Source organism: Lissotriton vulgaris, chromosome 5 (assembly GCF_964263255.1).
Source record: "Lissotriton vulgaris chromosome 5, aLisVul1.2, whole genome shotgun sequence".
Classification (NCBI taxonomy): domain Eukaryota; kingdom Metazoa; phylum Chordata; class Amphibia; order Caudata; family Salamandridae; genus Lissotriton; species Lissotriton vulgaris.
This window is the reverse complement of record NC_141693.1, coordinates 1,290,918,464-1,290,938,434: the sequence shown is the minus strand read 5'-3', so window position 1 is coordinate 1,290,938,434 and position 19,971 is coordinate 1,290,918,464. Positions and strand designations below refer to the sequence as shown.

The 19,971-nt window shown below is 43.5% G+C and overlaps 1 protein-coding gene across 4 annotated transcripts in view; it reads left to right on the top strand.

Annotated features, from left to right (window-relative positions):
• Positions 1-19,971, top strand: part of ELAPOR1 (endosome-lysosome associated apoptosis and autophagy regulator 1) — a 483,435-nt gene that overhangs the window by 353,929 nt on the left and 109,535 nt on the right. For all 4 annotated transcript variants that reach the window (XM_086923178.1, XM_086923177.1, XM_086923176.1 and 1 more), the window contains exons 14-15: positions 6,733-6,996; positions 13,791-13,964. In XM_086923178.1, coding sequence (XP_086779304.1) covers positions 6,733-6,996; positions 13,791-13,964 — 438 coding nt within the window. The remainder of the gene's footprint in view (positions 1-6,732; positions 6,997-13,790; positions 13,965-19,971) is intronic.

Below are 19,971 nucleotides of genomic sequence, written 5' to 3'. Positions count from 1 at the left end.
ATTCTCAGTAAAACATGTACATCCAACAAGCACAGAGACTGTCAGTTGATTCCTTTGTGTTCTACTGCAGCCTCCTAGAGTGTTCTAAAGAACAACTAGAGCGCTAACAGTCCTACTTATTACAAAGGTATGGCACACCTGAAGCCATCTTGATTGGAATAAAGTGGTAACTCTTAAAACATTTAATTTAAAAAGAAACAACATGAGGGGGTATATTTTGCCATAGAAAGTATGATTAGTGCTGCAGAATGAAAAATTAGGGCACATTTTGAGTGACTTCTCAAATCCTTTTCTATTTCATTAAAACATTCTGACATGCAGTCTCCCAAAATGGCCACCAGAGACAAAAGAGCCCAAATGTAGCCCAAATATCACCCAGATGTAGCCCAAGTATAGCCCAATGACAGAATGTCCCAGAGTGTTCTAAAGAACAACTAGAGCGCTAACAGTCCTACTTATTACAAAGGTATAGCACACCTGGAGCCATCGTGATGGGAATAAAGTGGTAACTCTTAAAACATTTAATTTAAAAAGGAACAAAATGAGGGGGTATATTATGCAATAGAAGGTATTATTAGTGCTGCAGAAAGAAAAATAAGGGCACATTTTGAGTGACTTTTCAAATCCTCTTCTATTTCATTAAAAAATTCTGACATGCAGTCTCCCAAAATGGCCACCAGAGACAAAAGAGCCCAAATGTAGCCCAAATATCACCCAGATGTAGCCCAAGTATAGCCCAATGACAGAATGTCTCAGAGTGTTCTAAAGAACAACTAGAGCGCTAACAGTCCTACTTATTACAAAGGTATGGCACACCTGAAGCCATCTTGATTGGAATAAAGTGGTAACTCTTAAAACATTTAATTTAAAAAGGAACAAAATGAGGGGGTATATTTTGCCATATGAATTATGATTAGTGCTGCAGAAAGAAAAATTAGGGCACATTTTGAGTGACTTCTCAAACCCTCTTCAATTTCATTAAAAAATTCTGACATACAGTCTCCCAAGATGGCCACCAGAGACAAAATAGCCTAAATGTAGCCCAAATATCATCCAGATGTACCCCAAGTATAGCCCAATGACAGAATGTCCCAGAGTGTTCTAAAGAACAACTAGAGCGCTAACAGTCTTACGTATGACAAAAGTATGGCACACCAGAAGCCATCTTGATTGGAATGAAGTGGTAAGTCTGAAAACACTCAATTTAAAAAGGAACAACATGAGGGGGTTAATTTTGCCATAGAAAGTATGATTAGTGCTTCAGAAAGAAAAATTAGGGATCATTTTGAGTGACTTCTCAAATCCTCTTCTATTTCATTAAAAAAATTCTGACATGCAGACTGAAACATGCACTTTGAATACCAGCAGCAGACGTCCCTGGTGAGCAGTAGCTTTACTACAGTGATCTAATGTGCAACTAGAGTGCTAACATTCAGAATTTATGGCAAATGTGTGACACATCTGAATGCCTTCTTGATGGAACCAAAGTAAACAAGCATTGAAAATGCAATAGATCTCGCCCTCGTTTAAGTTAAAGCCATTCTGTTTGTAATGAGGTGGCTTTTTAGCTTTGCTTTTATTAGTGTTTTTTCAACTTTCATGTAAATAACATGCATCTGTATGCATATAAGTATATGTATGCATGCATTTATGTTTGTATTTATATAGATATACAGATGATATATGTTTATATATGTATGTATATATATATATTCACTGAAAAAACCATAGGCTATAGACCATATATAGTTAGGAATTAGCATTTACAAAACCTTGAAAATTCACTGAAAAAACCATAGGTTATAGACCATATATAGTTAGGAATTAGCATTTACAAAACCTTGAAAATTCACTGAAAAAACCATAGGTTATAGACCATATATAGTTAGGAATTCGCATTTACAAAACCTTGTTTTACTCACACAAAACCATTGAAATTCCATATATAGTTAGTTGCACTAACTATATATCGCGCACCCGCAATCCACTGCTGATGATGTCACATATTACATCATTCATGACATGGTCAGTGACATCACTGATGACATCACTGATGACATCTCAAATGACATCACTGATGACATCACTGATGACAACATCCAGTGACTGTATGTTTCTGTAAAGTTAAAATATGTCTTACATATTGAAGAATGAGTGGATGTATAAGTGTCTGGATGAAGGATTTAGTAGGTGCATGACTGACTGTATGAGTGAGTGATTAAATGTGTCTCACTGAGTGCATGGGTTAGTGACTAAACTGTCTTAATTTGTGCATCATTATGTCTGTTGTTCTGTAAACTGTTGCATGTGTTGATAAGTAGCTATATGAGTAACTATATGGGTTATTGATTGGTTGCCCAAGTATTTGTATGGTAGACTGAGTGTGTGTGTGGGTGGCTGGGAGGTGTATGACTCTGTGCATAGATGTGTGAGCAGTTGATTCACTAGATGTATGGTTTCAAAAGTGCATGTGGAAACAGCTGTATGGGCGGTTGACTGTGTGCATGAGTGTATTGGTGAGTGAATGGATATCTCAGTGCTACATGTCAAAGTAAGTACATATGTAAAACACAGTACATGTGAGAGTTGACATATATAAATAACTGTGCATAAGAGCCAGTGAATGTGTGAGTGGCTGTATGGATCATTGTGAACTTGTATCAGGGATTGTATAAGAGAGTAAATATGTGTTAGTATATGTTTGAATAAGTAAAGTTTGTATAACTGTATAGTTGAGGAAATGGAGGTGTGATTGATTCTTTGCATGACTGACTAGGTGTGTGAGTAACTCCATGGATGAGTGACAGTCTGTGAGTGTCTGTTTACACTGATTGTATCTAAGGTTATATTAGAGTCTGAAGAGGTTCATCGTATTATCACATGAATGATATAATCAGTGATGTGATCAGTAATGTCAAATGAGATGTCATCAGTGATGTCATCAGTGATGTCATTTGAGATGTCATCAGTGATGTCATTTGAGATGTCATCAGTGATGTCATCAGTGATGTCACTGACCATGTCATGAATGATGTAATATGTGACATCATCAGCAGTGGATTGCGGGTGCGCGATATATAGTTAGTGCAACTAACTATATATGGAATTTCAATGGTTTTGTGTGAGTAAAACAAGGTTTTGTAAATGCGAATTCCTAACTATATATGGTCTATAACCTATGGTTTTTTCAGTGAATTTTCAAGGTTTTGTAAATGCTAATTCCTAACTATATATGGTCTATAACCTATGGTTTTTTCAGTGAATATCTATATATATATATATATATATATATATATATATATATATAATCTTACGAGTTGTCCTGTCGCAGCGGGAGCGCTGATCAGTCGGTGCCAGCGATGGGACCAGGGCAGTGTCCCAATTTCGTGAGATACCAGAAAATCGCTGCACACACCTTGATACTTGTTGCAGTTCCTTTATTTCAAACGTGACAAACACCCCTACGTGTTTCGAACCGTAGTTCCTGTTCACGGTAGCTTACATGCATGGTCCCTTCATTATTTCTATACATTTCAGCCTCTAAGCACGCCCTCTGGTTGGCTAGGGCATGCTCGGACATGTAGTTTCACTTAATATTTATGCCATTGTGTTTTTTAGAATGTCGTGGGTTTTTGCAGCATTGAGGAAATGTTTGACGTTACTGCATGGAAAGCGTGTCCCTAGTTTGCCAGGACAATATCGCTTTGTGACGCTCGTGATTACACGTGCGTGTATAATCAACTCTCTGTTTACCTGAGGGTTAATTACAATGCGTAACTATGTGGACTTAAGTCCATTTGACAATAAAGGGCTGAGTGCCCTACGTCCCCAATGTATGCAGCCGCTCACGACATCTGCATTTTTTCATAGAGTATTGGCAAATCTTAATTAACAAAAATAACTCAGTTGTCGTAACTGTGATTAGCAACAAAAAAGTGATGAAAAAGTAGAAAATGGAGAAAAGGATATTGTTCATGAGAGCGCATTATTATGAAAAATATTTGAAGTTATAATGCTTAATGCAGTGTAGTCTGTAACATAGTCCTCATAAATGAACATAAAGTTCTTCATTGCCGTTGAGGCCAGCAGGCTGTTTCGTTTTAAACCTCATGATTAGTTTGGACTCAAGACGTCTCCGTTTTTGAATGCGATTGCCTCCTCTCTCATGCTGTGGTATAGTTGCAAGTCCAAAATATCTCACATCTAACCACGTTTTGTTTTCATGATTTGCTAGATGTTTCGCAATGGCATAGGAGTAATCGCTGTTCTGGACGGCTCGTATGTGTTGGAGTATACGTGTTTTGATCGAGCATGTTGTGCTTCCAATGTAGGATTTTCCACAGTAACATTGGATCATATATACAACAAATGACGAGTCACAATTAATGTTGGTTCTAATTACAAAGTTCTTGCCAGCCGCATCTTTTAAGTTTTTGATGTTACGTCCTATCTTGCATGCTTTGCAGATTGCACATTTATTAAATCCTTGTTTCCTGATGTCAAGCCAAGATTCCGGTTTTTTCATTTCGAAATGACTTTGAGTTAGTTGGTCCGCAAGATTGGGTGCCCTCCTATAGGAGACTAGGGGATGATATGTATAGAAATAATGAAATAATGAAGGGACCATGCATGTAAGCTACCGTGAACAGGAACTACGGTTCGAAACGCGTAGGGGTGTTTGTCACGTTTGAAATAAAGGAACTGCAACAAGTATCAAGGTGTGTGCAGCGATTTTCTGGTATCTCATATATATATATATATATATACACATATATCACGCAATTAAATGTTAAAAAACGTACATATATAAACAATTAATATAAAATTAAGAAAATAAACAAATAATACTAAAAACAAAAATTCAACCAATATTAGGAAAAGTATTGGATGGTAGGAATGTATGATATCCTATTCTCATTCCAGTTTATGTAACAGTAGGGAAAGTTTAGGACTGCAGTGGTGTTAAATTTACTATTCCTACACCACTCAGCGCAACAGTAGGGAAAATGTAGGATTTTGGAGGACCTCAATTTACTATTCTTACTCCAGTCTGTGCAATAGTAGGGAAAGTGTTGGACTTCAGAGGGGTGACATTTATTAAGCACACTCCACACTATGCAAAACTACTTAATGAATTAAAAAATATTCATTGGTTGAAAAATGTATTATTTGTTAATTAACTTCCCACCCGATCCCCCTACAAACCCTGCAACCTGCTACAACACTATTAATTACTACTAATAATTCAATAAGTCATTCTGAATAACTTAAAATTATAAAGTTAAAAAAATTATACAAACAATAGTACCACATTAAATACTATATGAACTAAAACACATTAAAATAATTACAAAATTATATGTTTTACAACTATATTACTGAAAATGATATTAAAAACAACAATATTCTTAAAACAATATTACTTACCTACAAAAACACTAATCTTGGCAACAATATATTTGCATCACAATGTTTTTATATCACAATTTTTTTTTCCAAAGCTGATATTTTGTCCAAACACCACTAATCCACAAGTGCCAGCTTCTATCAGCTTCCAAGGCTTCTTGGACTAGAAAGCGAAGATTGTTTTGTCCCAGAGCTCGGTGTGCCTTAGGACTCAGCCGCACCTCCCTGATGAGGACTGACAAGTCAGAAATTGATTTGGCATAGTTCATGTTCCTGGGCAGAGGACCGTGGCGTAGAGGTTTGGGCTTGAGTGCTTTATTGGAGCATGACCAGGGCTGGGTTGGTTTGATCACTGCTGGGGCTCTATGAGAAAAAAGTATGGATCAGAAGAAGCCAAAAGTAATTACCACTAGTTAGGATTAATTCTAGCCCTCTAAACATAAACTTTTTCTTTTTGCACATTATCCTTTTCGATGCTAATGACGGAACGGTTCCGTCATGAGCATCGGTCGAGCTGTGCTCATGACGGAACCGTTCCGTCATGACCACACCCATTTACATTAGGGCCCAGCACCGGGAGTAAATCAGCGCCGCACGGATGAGGTTAAATGACGCTACATGGCAGTTGTGATACTAGGAAAAAAAATATGGTATACTAGTGGTTAGTAAAATTTGTTTCACACAATTGATTATCCCAAGGGTCATCCAAATTTGCACATATTTTAAATGATTCTAACACTTTATGTCTAGAAAGTGATGTGAAACGAAGCAGGATGCCAAATACCATATGTTTATTGAAGTACAAGGGCCAGGCAGCTAGGTAAGTTAGAACACACACACAGCTCAAGCCACAGTTCAGGATTGAATGTTCCACGGTTGATTCAGGGAAACAAGGTTGGATGAAACAAGGCAAGATGTCAAATAAAGTCTACAGAAGTACTTCTGTATTAGGAGGGAACCACCAGCAAACTCATTAAGTTAGAACACGCATTGCTCAAACGAAGCACAAACCAGCTAAGTCCAAGCATGGATCATAGCCACAGTTTCATGGTAGAATGCTCCTCCAAGAAGCGTTCTTCCAAGCGGGAGGCTACATGGTGCTCATGTTTGCTAGTGCTAGGTCTAGTTGAAGCGTTTTACATTCAAAGGACTGTATGTAACTAGTAGCAGTTTATCGGGCTGGGACATCCCATGAATACTATTACAGTTGCATTGTGGCAAGGGTGCTTACAGTGCAGCCAGAAGGGTAATTTGAGGGGTGGTGTAGTATTATAATCTGACAGTGTGTAATGCTACATGTGTACCATGGACTTATTTTTGTTGCAGTCACGTAAATACACCAACGACTTGGCACGGATCTACTCCATCAAACTGACCAATGCAATGGACGGGGTGGCCTCCTACTGCCAGCCCTGTGCCCTGGAGTCCTCAGAGGCCAACTCATTGTGCTCTTCCTGCCCTTCTGGGAACTTCATTGAACGAGTGTCCAGCACTTGTCATCCATGCCCACCAAAGACCTACCTCAAGGTGCATCAACCATTCGGACAACAGGCATGCATTCCATGCGGCCCTGGCACCACCGTCAATGAGGTACTGTATCCAGAGTAACCAATTCACTTGTGATGTTTGAAGAATCTTTGTAGTGAGATATGTCATGTTATGTTATGTTATATGCTGTTTTGTAATGCGCACAACTACTACCGGAGTATCCTGGCGCGGTATACCGCTGGGGAACCCGTCCTGGCTTTCCCTGTGGGATGGTCCCTACTGGGAGTCCCCAAGGTGGAGCCAGGCATCCCCGGCGTTGATGGGGCCGTTGTGGAGATTAGGCAAGCTAATGGCCAGAGTTGCCGAGTGGGACCCCTGGTTAGAGTAGGCACCGAGGCGAGAATTATCGAGTCCGCTGACCCTGGTCCATATGCACACCATAAAGAATCCTGCGGCATGTTATTGAAGTGCTTCGCACCCTACATCAAATTGCAGACACAGATGTGGTGGATAGATACATTTTTCAATCAGAACTCTCATTATTTATCTTTGGAAAAAATATGACTCTACAAATTTGATTACCTCATATGTGACACGTACTGGTTTCAGTCAGTCATAATGATTCACTTAGCAATTACATGTCAGGGACTTTGGCAAGGACCGGGGGCAAGGTAGAGAAAGAAAACAGAATGTTGGGTACAGAGCTGCTCAAGATCATACAGGGAGTTAGTGGGGAAAAGTGAGAAAAGGAATGCAATGGGCAAGATCTACTTTAGGCAAGTCAAAGCTCAGACAGAATAGGCACTCATGAGGCACTTCTGCATTCAGAAAAACTAGCACCCAGGACTTGCTCTCTTGAGAGAGCAAGCACAGGACATGCACGGCATACACATAATAAACCACTCAGGCAAAAAAAATATTTGTTACAATTGAGGTAATTGAATCTGACCTGTTTGCCATCTCATATCTTCCTTCATTTGGTTCTTGCCTCATATCAGTTCAAATGTATGATGCCCCCACAGGTTAAAATCCATCTGGGGTTTTAGAACTTATTTGAGAGATGTCTTTTTTAACAAATTGGGTTGTTAATTGAGATGGTAAGTACCCACGTCAAGTAATAATTACAATCCTTGTCAGGATGAACCCATTATGTCCCTAAATTAACCTGAGTTCAACTCCCTGGTAGCTACAGCACAGAGCAGAAAGGCTTACATTAGAGACAATGTGTAAAGTATTTCAGCAATACAATAAACTGTAATAAAGATGAAATTCAGAACAATAAAAGTCCCCAAAAGTGTTGGAAAAATAGAGTAAAATGGAATAAACAAAAGCACACCAAAATGAAAAAATGCAAAAAATGCAAGTAGGAATAATCCCAAGAAGCACAAAGTGCCGAAGGTAGTCAATGGTCATGGCCAAGACCAAGGCGCAATTTGATGTTGACCATGATGGAGCACGCATGGGGAAAACTTAACTAGATTTGACCTGGTCAAAGATTTCTTCTTTAGACTTTTGTCCTTAAGTTTCAACCCAACATAGAAGTACACTTCTAACACCCCACAGGGCCTCTGGTAGATTGAAACTTAAAGGACTAGAGTCCAGTCCAGGTACAGTTTCCACTGATCAGCTGGGCAGTTGCAGGAAATGCCCCTTTTTGCGTATTGTGTCCCTGTAGCTTGAACAAGATGTCAGCATTATTGTATGACTCTTGGCGTCCACTTCATTGTCCTGAGAGAGCAAGTCCAGTTCTTTAGGGATCTTCCTAGGTCACCGACAGCAAGCTTAGTCCTCTTCTCATGTACCACACTCTTCTGAAGTGGGTGCTTGGAGACGCCACATTTATTCCTTGCACAAGCTAGTGGGTGGGAATTACCCATTGGGGAGCCCTAACAAATAGGGTAAAGATTCCCAGAGCTAACCCTTCCCAATTTGAGCATTTCCAAGATAGCTGACGTCTTCGGCCTCAGTAGGGGGTCTGTGTTCGGCTTTGCTATGGTAATTCTAGTGTCCTCCCACATCAAATACTAAAATCCATTATGGGGCAGTCCCCCAGAGACAGCAGTCTAATAGAACAAAGTTGAGTTTTGGTCACTCAGACTACGTTTTTTAGCATTCAGTTTCCCTACTTTGAAGTATGCCTTAAATGTAATATGTAAATCCAGTGGAGCTGTTAAAGAGGCTTTGCGACTGTCATGTTGCAAAGAGGCCCAGTGTGATTGGGGGCTGCCTGGCTGGGGGGACAAAAGAAGGGCCCTGCCCAAGTGTCGGCTACATTTACCTGTGACTGGAAGGTCTCTTTGAAGTGCGCCCCAAGTGTCATATGAAAAACCCCAGCAGACCTGTCAAGCAGGTTGTGCCATTCAAGAAGGATTTGACACAGCCCCATCCTGTATGATCCGTCATGTTCAGAGGGGTAATTTCCCCCCATTCAGGTCAGCCTATTATTTCCTCCTGGAAGGATCTTCACACCCCTTCACACCTATTCAAATACTCATTAATGGCTGTGTGAAGTGGGAGAGCAAGAATGCAGATTGTTCTCCAGTAACGTCAGGCAGGAAGACGGAAACTTTCTTAAAATCTATTTTTTCGTAATATTTGGAAAACATTTTTACTTCATATTTCAGTTAGATTTCCAGTCCTAAAACTTCACTGCCAGGCTGCAATGGGAAGGCATGGAGATATGCTTTACAGTTCCTCTGCAGTGAAGGGCACAATAAGTGCTGCCATCCACTGGTAGTATTTAATTTATAGGCCTTAGGTACACTTAGTACCATACACTAGGGAGTTATTGGCAATATAAATAAACCAATTAGGTGTATACCAATTTTACCTTGTTTAAAGAAGGAGAGTTCTACAGCCCTAGACGACTTCAGGACCCACTTGGGTCTTAGGGTGAACTGGGAGAAGTCCTGTCTCTTTCCCCTTCAGAGACAGACGCTGCAAGATTTGGCAGTGACCCTTGAAACCAAATCGAGGTGTGCATCCGACACTTTCAAATATCTCGGAGTCCATGTGCACCATGACAACGATGACCTGGGGAAACACAATTTGAGTAGGGTCTTAGCAAGCTCTAGGCATTTGCTAGCTTTTTGGTGCACGTTACTTCATTCTCCGCAGGCCGAATAGCTATTGCCAAAATGCTTGTATTGCCGTGATTACTGTATATCTTTTCTGCAATTCCAACATTGCAGTTGCACTATTTCTTTACCGATTTGTCTATGTTGCTCTCAGACTTGATCTGGGGAGGCAAGCGTAAGAGAGTGGCACTGCATAAGACTGAATGTCCAGTTCAGGAGGGAGGACTATGAGCACCCAATTATGAATGGTATTATGCTGAGACGCATTTATACTGGCTGATGAGACGGTCTCTTGCCCCTGCGGGTCTGGAACGTATAACACTCGAGAAAATTATAGGGCATACCAGACTAGAGGAAGTTTCTTTTCCTTCCAAGTCACCCGGGATTCTGTTGCCACGCACATATATGGTTGTAAAGGCCTGCTGAATTACATGTTGCTTGCCATGCATATATATGGTTGTAAAGGCTGCTGGATTAAATATCTGTGCACTAGAGTGACTCCATTCCCTTATGCCAAGTCACTCCCACTCTGGGAGCTTCTGGACACCAGTGCTATTGCTTGCACCTTTGATGCGCGCCCATGAGCCACTGCTTGCATTGTGACCACAGGAGGTCTGTTTGACCAGGGTGGGCTATTGTTTTGTGCGCAGCTGCGGGAAGCCTATGAACTAGGGGCTGGACAGTTTGCGCAGTGACGACAGCCATAAACGAAGGGTGGTGGGGCAGGGGAAAAGGTGGGATGAGGTCACGCGGGGGTCGCGCCGGGGATTAAATATAAAAAAAATAAAACTTACCTTTTGCTGCCCGACTGCCCCAGCGACGCGTCTCTTCGTGCTGCATTTCCTCTTCCTGCCTGCTGGTCCCAGCAGCCCATAGGACGGACTCCCTGTCCTCTACAGCGCGGGATTGGTCTGAACAGGCAGAACAAATGCCCAGACCAGGGAGTCTGTGGGGTTTCTATAGCCCTGCTGCTCAATGCTGCTGGGCTGGAGAAAACCTAGGTGCAAATGTGTATTTTGGTCGGCCTGAGATGCACTTAGGGAGTGGAGTACACTTAGCACTCCTCCTCCCCCGCCCATACCTCGTCCCCCGCCCTCCAAACAGCACTGACTAAGAGCTGGCAAATGTAATGTAAAAAGATGTCAGAACAACGTTTTAATATACATTTGCTGGCTCTGAGCCAGGCAAGGGGCCCCTCCCCAGTTGCGTAGGAGCCGCCACTGAATTTGTGGCATATGGTGCACTGGCTCATGCACTGTTGGTCAGATGGGGTCCCAATGCACTGCGCCCATTGCATTGCCTGTTGACCCACGAAATAGCTGTAGTGACCTTATACAGTGTTCTGCGAGAACAATTGACAAGGCCTAGTAATGACACGCACCTTGCCAGGTGGGCCCAATGTATGCAGATGGACGTCACAGTCGTCCGGTGCAAAGCAGCAAAACAATACACTAAAAGCAACACAGCGAATGCATGCTTTAAATACCTGCAGTTTAATTATCTGCCTCAGGCATACCTATCAAGGCGTATTGGGAGTATTAAAAAATGGCAGATGGCAGAACCTTCATAAGCATGCACCTGATCTGAAATAACCTCAGTATAAAATGTACCCCTTTCTAGATACTGGAAAGGAATTATGTGCACACCGATAAGACACCCGCCATCACAATGACAGTCCTAAACAGAACTTTAACTTGTAACGAAAAAAAGCACAGGTGCACCATAAATTGGAATTGTTCAAAAGTAACAATGTTCATATCAAGGAACAAATAGTGAGGTCCAGAGGTCTTGTTTGTTTGATTCTTTATTTTTCAACAGTAGAAAATGAACAGCTGACGCGTTTCGTCCCAAGACGGGACTTCTTCAGGGCAGGGAAATAAGAAGATAAATCCCTGGCAATGGAAATGATTGTGTAGCGGAGCACCGAAGGCGGAGGTCTATTTCGTACTTGCAAACAAGAAGTTCTAAAGCAACAACGTCTGGGGGTATATATATATTTCTATCCTCCAGGATTATTATGCAGCCGGGCTTGTAATGTTAGCTAAAAATATCAATCAAGAAGGAAAGTCACTTGTGATCAGCATATGGGCCAAGGTATCCGCAGTGCTCACCGTCAGAACGTATAACATCTGATGGACCATCAGATGCTATACGTTCTGACGGTGAGCAGCTCGGGCTCTGGATGACGATCCATGCTTCTCTCGCGAAATCTGGCGGAGTAGCAAGAAGTGACTTTCCAAACTATACATATTTTCACTTAGAGGGGTCGTTTATATAAGCTCAGGTGCACAACCCATGGATGGTGCACTGCGGATACCTTGGCCCATATCCTGATCACAAGTGACTTTCCTTCTTGATGCCCTGAAGAAGTCCCGTCTTGGGACGAAACGCGTCGGCTGTTCATTTTCTGCTGTTGAAAAATAAAGAATCAAACAAACAAGACCTCTGGACCTCACTATTTGTTCCTTGATATGAACATTGTTACTTTTGAACAATTCCAATTTATGGTGCATCTGTGCTTTTTTCGTTGCGTATTGGGAGTATGTTCCTAGGGACAGCAGTGGGCTGCCCAACATGTGCCACACCAGGGCGTCCTTCTACCATATGGTATGGGAATGCCCCAAGATTCACAAGCCTGAATGGAGGTGTTGACCCGAGTGTCGGACCTAGTCAGCAGGTAACTGGCTCCCGCACCTGGGTTTCTTTGGTGGGGTGAATGGCACACAGTACCAACATCAAGCTGGAATGTGGCATGGTAGGCCCAGCACTGGCACTCCACAAGCGCCGCATCGCGATGATTTGGAAAGCTTCGGGCCCCTCCTCAGGGGCAGCCTAGACGGATGACCTCCGAAAATGGGTCATGGCAGAAAAGGCAACTCTACTCATGGCAGGTCACCGGAGTGGGGTGGTCCAGGGCATAACAATGTGGGACACCTACGTCATCAAAATGGAGGTCAGACGTGACGACGGAACAGCAGTGACTGAAAAGGGCAAGTGACTATTCATGTGCGAGGGACAGTGGTGACAACTAAGAAGGGTGAGCTTTGGGCAAAGAATGTGGTGCCTGCTGGGGCGCGTGACCATGCAGGGTCCATTGGTACGGCTGCCCAGAGGTAGGGGGAGGCAGGGGGCCGCCGGGATACTTAATCTTGTTATTCAGGGCTTCAGGCAAGTCGCGCAGAAGTTGTTCATGGTTTGTCATTTTGTTTCGCATCACTTCACGTAGGACACAATTAATCCTATCAGTTGGGACACATGTTCCATCCCCTCAGGCCCATCCACCCCGCCCCACCTCCCCTCGGTTCCCCGCCGTGCTATGACCACCTGCTGGGATGTGCGAAGTAGGGATGGTAGCCCTCTACCGTCCCTCCAAAGCGACTGTGTCGCTTTGGAGGGACGGTAGAGGGCTTACTGTTCCACTGTACGGTGATCTTGTAAAGTGGACTGGAATAAACTATTACAGAGAAGTTAACCAAAAGTGGCTGCAACTGGGGACTGTGATGTGTATGTTTTCATTCTCCTCATACACATACTACATGTGATGGGGTTACATTTTGGGTTCTGTATATATACTTTAAGATGGTTATTAGTTTTACTGGGAAGAATTCATAGTTTGTGTTGTTATCACTAATCATTTTCTCTGTTTTAAGTCAAGAAATTTTTAATGCATCCCCCTTTTCCCTAAACTGTCACACTGTCATATGGTGTCCCCTGTCAAATATTGAGTCGCTCCAGTGCTGGAGGTCAATTAGATTTTTTTAGAGTCTGGAGTTTACAAGCAGCAGGCTCTAATCTCCTTTTGACTTCCATCTCCACCAGCTCAAATCCCTGTGCTACAATGACTGCCACTTTACACTGTACAAGGATGGCATGAACTTACAATATGACTTCTCAGCACTTGCCAGCAGCACCTCCTTCAAGAGTGAGCCAAGTTTTACTGCGAAGGGGATGAAGTACCATCGTCTGCTAAACATCTCCATATGTGGGAACCAGGTGAGCAACAAAGACTGTGGGACGCAAGTATTCGCTAACGTATTTTGGCTTAAAAGACTAAAGGAAGTGGGTAACATTCCATGCAGAGAACTAACATTTTGCTGGCAGCACACAAGTTAACAGTTTTCTTCTGTTTGTCTGTGCTATTCCAGAAGAGTACAGCAATGTGACTAGAATTGCCTCTTCATGGCCTGAGAAGCTGGCTTGTCCAACCCAGTTGCTAGTTTGATGTTTATATCTCTTCACTTAGGCCCCGATTACAAGCTGGACCGAGCAGTATACCTTGGTGGAAAGCCCCTTTGCTCTATTATGACTGGCCCAAATTTCATGCACCCGGATGTCCCAGGTGTGAGAATACCAAACCAGGTTTTGCCAGAAGGAAACATCTGGCTGGTTCAATCACTTTACTCTTAGAGTGCAGTCTGGCACAGCCCCTGCCCAACCCCCTTCAGTAGCATGTAATGTCCCACCCTGCAGCACCACATCTTGCCCACTGCCGTCCTGATCACCCCCTTACTCCACCCCCTGCCTCGCGCTGCTTCCCTCTGTTTAGTGCCTGCTTGAAGCAGGTGGTGAAGGAGAGCATGAATGCACAAAGTAAGTCAAGTATTATATAGAATCTAACTTCGAAGAACTGTGTCCACTTGGTTATTTTCCATTTTGTGGTGATTAACTTGGAATGGGGGTAGATTTAGACGCAAAGATACCGGACACAATAGTTAATTTTGAACAGCTGGTAGTTCTGCGCCTAAATCGGCGCAATTTGTAATCAGGCTCCTTAAAGCACTGCTCTCATCAAATACTACTGCTACATGATCACTCTTCTCGTGGTCCAAGTTAGCCCCATTTGGCGTTCTCGCACCTCGCCTCATGCCCCCATATTCCCTCCTAACACAACCTCCGATGTTATATATCCAGCCATCTCTCCACCCGTCTCTCTGACAAGTCCATTCAGCAACAAATCGAGTTTCATTCTAGTCCTTCTGCTGTACCTAGATATTCCATTGTTGTTCATCACTTAATTATGGGTGCCCCATTTAATAGGAATTCCAGCAGAACTTGCGACTTCTTCTTATACTTTCTATCCCACCCCACACCTCCGTGGCCTAGCAGCAAGATGGCCATCCTTTCTATTCATCCTGGGTTCACAGCAGTTTACGTCTGTTACAACAGTTTTCCTCCATTCCTTCTTTGACTTTTTTATTATCAATCATTCCCCTCCTTTTCTTTGCTCTCTTTTTGAGATGACGCGAACACCTTCCCTGTGCTGCTTCCTGTTCACTCCGCCCCCACATTTTTGCTCTTGCATGCCCTCTGCTTATGCCAACACTGCATTCTTTCTTCTCTTGATTCCCATCACCTTTCTTATCTTCAGTCCCCTACCTTGCACAGATCTACTATATGTTGTGTTCCTATATTTTGCTCATTTCCCTGCTTATCTAATGTATTTTCTCTTTACTTTGAACCACTTTCTTATCTCCTTTCCTTTTCAAATGCCTCGGTCCTCTCATCTTACTAGTTTGCAGATTTTTTTGTTGTGATAGTTTTATTTTTTTCTCTAAGTTTCTCTTTTCTGTGGTATTCAGTCTTCTTCCTCCATCTCCGCCGGCACCAGTTAGGCTTGTACCCATCAAGTGCATAGACTATTTACATGGCCCTCTATCGTTTAATATTGGCAGATACATAGATTAATGAAACATCTAAACCCAGCATGGATTTGCTAATTCTGAATGACTACTCCAATATCCTTCTTGATAGAAGCGGTAAAACTGAGACTTGGAATAGCTGTGATTTACAAAAACAATTTTCTCTATCTCCCGGTGGTGCCTTACTCCTTCCCTACTTTCCAGTGCCTTATTGTAGAACCCATGTTTGCTTTGCTGGTACTAGGTATGTAAGAAATAAAATAATTTCTCATCCCCCAGGATAATGATTTCTATGTTGAACTCTATGTGGACTATGTCATATCTCAACTCATGTTGCCCAATAAATAACCACATTTTTATAGTTTTTTTAAAATCTTAATGCTTGTTTATTCTCCGGTTTTCTTGTCCTATTTACAGAAGCATATGATCCAAAACTTCCTTAAACCGACTCACACGTTATGGATACCCAACATCTCATTATATTTTAGAACGACGGTCTAGAAGTAGACAATCCCAATGTAGTCGACTGGTTTGATCACTGCCAATTTCCTGTCTCCCTTCATTTTTTTAATTCATAACATGAGGATAACTCAGAAGACTAACAACCTTCGCAAAGGTTAGAAATAATATAATCAAACAGTTGGAGGAGTACACCCAGGAGACAGCTCACGGTTTCCGCAGTACTGGAAGAGGTGCACAGGAAAGTAAATTCTCCTTTCTTAAGAAGACCCCCCACTCCCCAATCTAGTTGGTGACATGCTTCAGCATTGGGGTCCCACCCGAATAGCCTCATGCTATCCGGGTGTGCTACGACACCTAATTACAGTGGAGAAGGTTATTTTTTGCTGTGCAAGTGAGTGAAAAAAGTGATTTAAAAATTGGCCAGATATAACTCACTAAAAAATTTTTATTCTGGAGCTGGAGCAACTGGAAAATATTAACAGCGTTATTAAGATGCCTTTCTTTGTTAAATTGACTTTCGGTATTTTTATAGTGGAAAAATGTGCATATAAAGTGCATAAAAAGGGCTACATGTTTCAACCTGAAGATGATAGTACCAGGTTTTCGTCAGGACCAGTGAACATGACCCGGGCGGTATACACTCGCAAAGGTGTACCCTACCCTTCAGCACTATGACACAACCATGTACTCACGGTCAGGTGTCCTTTCGTCCAATTCGTCGAAAGGAGAAAATCTGAAAAGACAAACATATAATCACAAGCAAACACAATATGTAGCTGTAATGTAGTCTCTAGAAGGTTAAGTGCTCCTTCAGCTCCCAATTGTGTGTATAAAGAACGTCAGAAATACACACATCACGAAGTGTACCTCATAAAGTAAGAGGAAGTGAACGGTAGTATTCACTGCCTGAGTGACAAAATCAGTCACTCAGGAATAAAACCTACCCACTGCTAGCAGTCATTATGGTCAGTGCAGTCTTGAAGTGCATATGCATCGATGCATTAATAAACACACGGGGCTATCAATGGAGCCCGTGGGTATATATTTAAACACCACTTACACCATTCATTCGTAATAGGTATCTACGCTCTCAATCAATTCGGTGAGGGTGCAAGAACAAATGCATGCATGCCGGATATGAGAGCATAATAGTCATGGTACCTAGGATCATGGTGGGAGGAAAAGGATTGCTTACTAAACGTGTGATGTTGCGTGCTTCATGGGAGTCGGGTCGTTGTACTTGCTCAGTACACAATCTAAATAAAGGAGCTTAACGAGTAAAGTTCTGATGGTATCATGGTAAGTGTCTTAAAAAACAGGGCATTCCTGCAGAGCCCACCCGTATCAGGTATATGTACTTACTGCGTGGAGACAGTCACCGGCTGCTGCGCCTACCCTAAGGACCCGCCGCTGCTCCCGTGGGAACACCACATCGGAGCGTTCTTTCTGTTAAGTGCAAGGCGCTTCCGGGTGCGCGATCAGGGGGCGTGGCCGCACGGTCACATGATCAGCATCAGCACGCTGAGGGTGCGTGGTGTAATTTGGCCAAGGGGTGGAACAGCTAGAGTCTCAAAGAGTTTAAGGAACAATAAAGCTGTAAGATTAAAGCGCCCCTACACATCCCCGTGCGTGAGTGAGGCCTGGGGAAGGTATGCCATTATTTTAAATAAAAAGCTAGTCCCTGCATGATGCCAGATAACTTTCCACAATTAAATGAAAGCTGCACACAACTCGAGCAATAATGGGTTAAAATAAGAGGATGTTAACAGAAACTGCTCAATGCCGCTATGTGTCATAAAAGCATCTTTATGAAGAGGCGCAGCCTGAATTTTTGAAGTTAGGTGTTTGTAATGGTAGTAGATATGCTAATGCACAACCCCCTATCATGTACTCACTGTCGTCTCTGTGGATAATAACATGAGATTCTAGTAGTCAACATGTCAAGTAGCACTAACTTAGGAGTGTACTGTTTACATAGGTAATAGATGTAATATTGCACAGCCCCCTACTATGTTTCACTGTCGTTTTTATGTGAACACTATGATAACAAAGTGCCACTCCATGGGTTGAATCAGAATTCATTTGGAGTTTGATGTATGTATCGATGATAGATAAGATAGTGCACAAACTCCTATCATGTATTCACTGTTGCCTCTATGTGAATATTCAAGTGCAAAGGCGTGACTCTGTGAAAAAACAGGCCGAATAGGAATTCTATGTCAGGACCGGAGGCTTCGGATTATGCTTTTCTCTCTTCGCTGTTTATTCACATAACACCACACAGCAGCCAGAAAAGCATCAAAACTTGAAAAATGTTTGTATTCCAAACACAGGAATATCAGAAAACATCATAATAAAATTTTTTAATAACTACAAGTTCCATGAGATCAACATTAGGCAGTCCTTTCTTAGTGTCCATAAATCCCAATATAAGGCGTCCATCCTGTGAACTCCTCCTCTTTCTTCGCTGCTTCGCAGCCAGTTAAGTACTATTCTCCCTCTCTTTCACAATTTTGTGTCTGCTGAGGTCTTGTGTTTTCTTGCATATTTGTCATTCTATTTGCATAGACATTTGCTATTGCTTTGGGGGGTCTGTGGGGTTTTTTCCCTTCCAGAGCCCCTTCCATCGCGGGGACGCCTTCGCCCCTTATGCGATGTCCCCGTGTGTTCCGCGGTGTTGATTTCACCGCTAGAGGGCGCCGTAGCGTCTCGCCTGCCCGCGCGCGGCTTCCGTCTCGCTGATTGGAGCCGCGCTGGGGAGTCGACGTCGCCGGAGCCCTGGTGCCGCCTAACCCTGACGCCCTCTTGGGTTGTACTGTCCTGTACTCGAACGCCCCGTTGGGGTCTGTACTGGTGATTGTGACCACGTTGACGCCCGCGGGCGATTTTCAGCACCTTTTCCTGCATCAGCTTCCGCTGGGGTGTTACCCGCTCAAGCGCGTTGGGAGGCGGTACGACCCGGTCTCTGGAGAGAGGGTCGGCGCGCTGTGAAGGCTGGTGCTGCCTTCGTGACTGCCTGGTTCCGCCGGCCAAAAACCTTGCTAACCTCCGGTTGGCCCACACGTGGCAGTTTGTCTACGCCACCGGAACCCTCAGATACCTGTTTCTTCTTTACTGCGTTGTGGACGCCATGGCTGAGGGGTACTACGTCGAGGAGGAGGAGTCACACCAATACCTCCAAGACGACGAATTCTATGCGGCTGTGGATCAGTCGATTTACCGTTGCGTGCAGGAAATCGTGGGGCCTATGGAAGATAGGCTGTCGGCCCGCATTGTGGAAGAGTGTGCCAAGTTGGCGCCGGGCCTCGCGGGGATGCCCGCCAATGATCCTAGCCGACCTCTGGCGGCCAAGAAGCCACGTGGGGACGCGGGTCCCAGTGGTCAATCAATCAATCAAAGACATTTATAGAGCGCACTACCTACCCGTAGGGTCTCAAGGCGCTTGGGGTGGGGGGGGGGGGTGCCGCTACTGCTCGAACAGCCAGGTCTTGAGCTTCTTCCTGAAGGAGAGGTGGTCTTGGGTCAGGCGCAGGTCGGCCGGGAGGGAGTTCCAGGTCTTGGCGGCCAGGTAGGAGAAGGACCTTCCTCCTGTAGTGGCTCTACGGATGCGTGGGACGGCAGCGAGGGCGTGGCTGGCAGATCGGAGGGGGAGTTTGGGAGCGTAGAAGTTGATGCGGTGGTTGAGGTAGCTCGGGCCTTGATCGTGGAGAGCTTTGTGTGCGTGGGTAAGGAGACGGAAGGTGATTCTCTTGTTGACCGGGAGCCAGTGCAGGTCTCTTAGGTGTCCGGAGATGTGGCTGTGTCGTGGGATGTCGAGGATGAGTCTGGCTGAGGCGTTCTGGATGCGCTGGAGTCTTTTCTGGATCTTGGCGGTGGTTCCGGCGTAGAGTGCGTTGCCG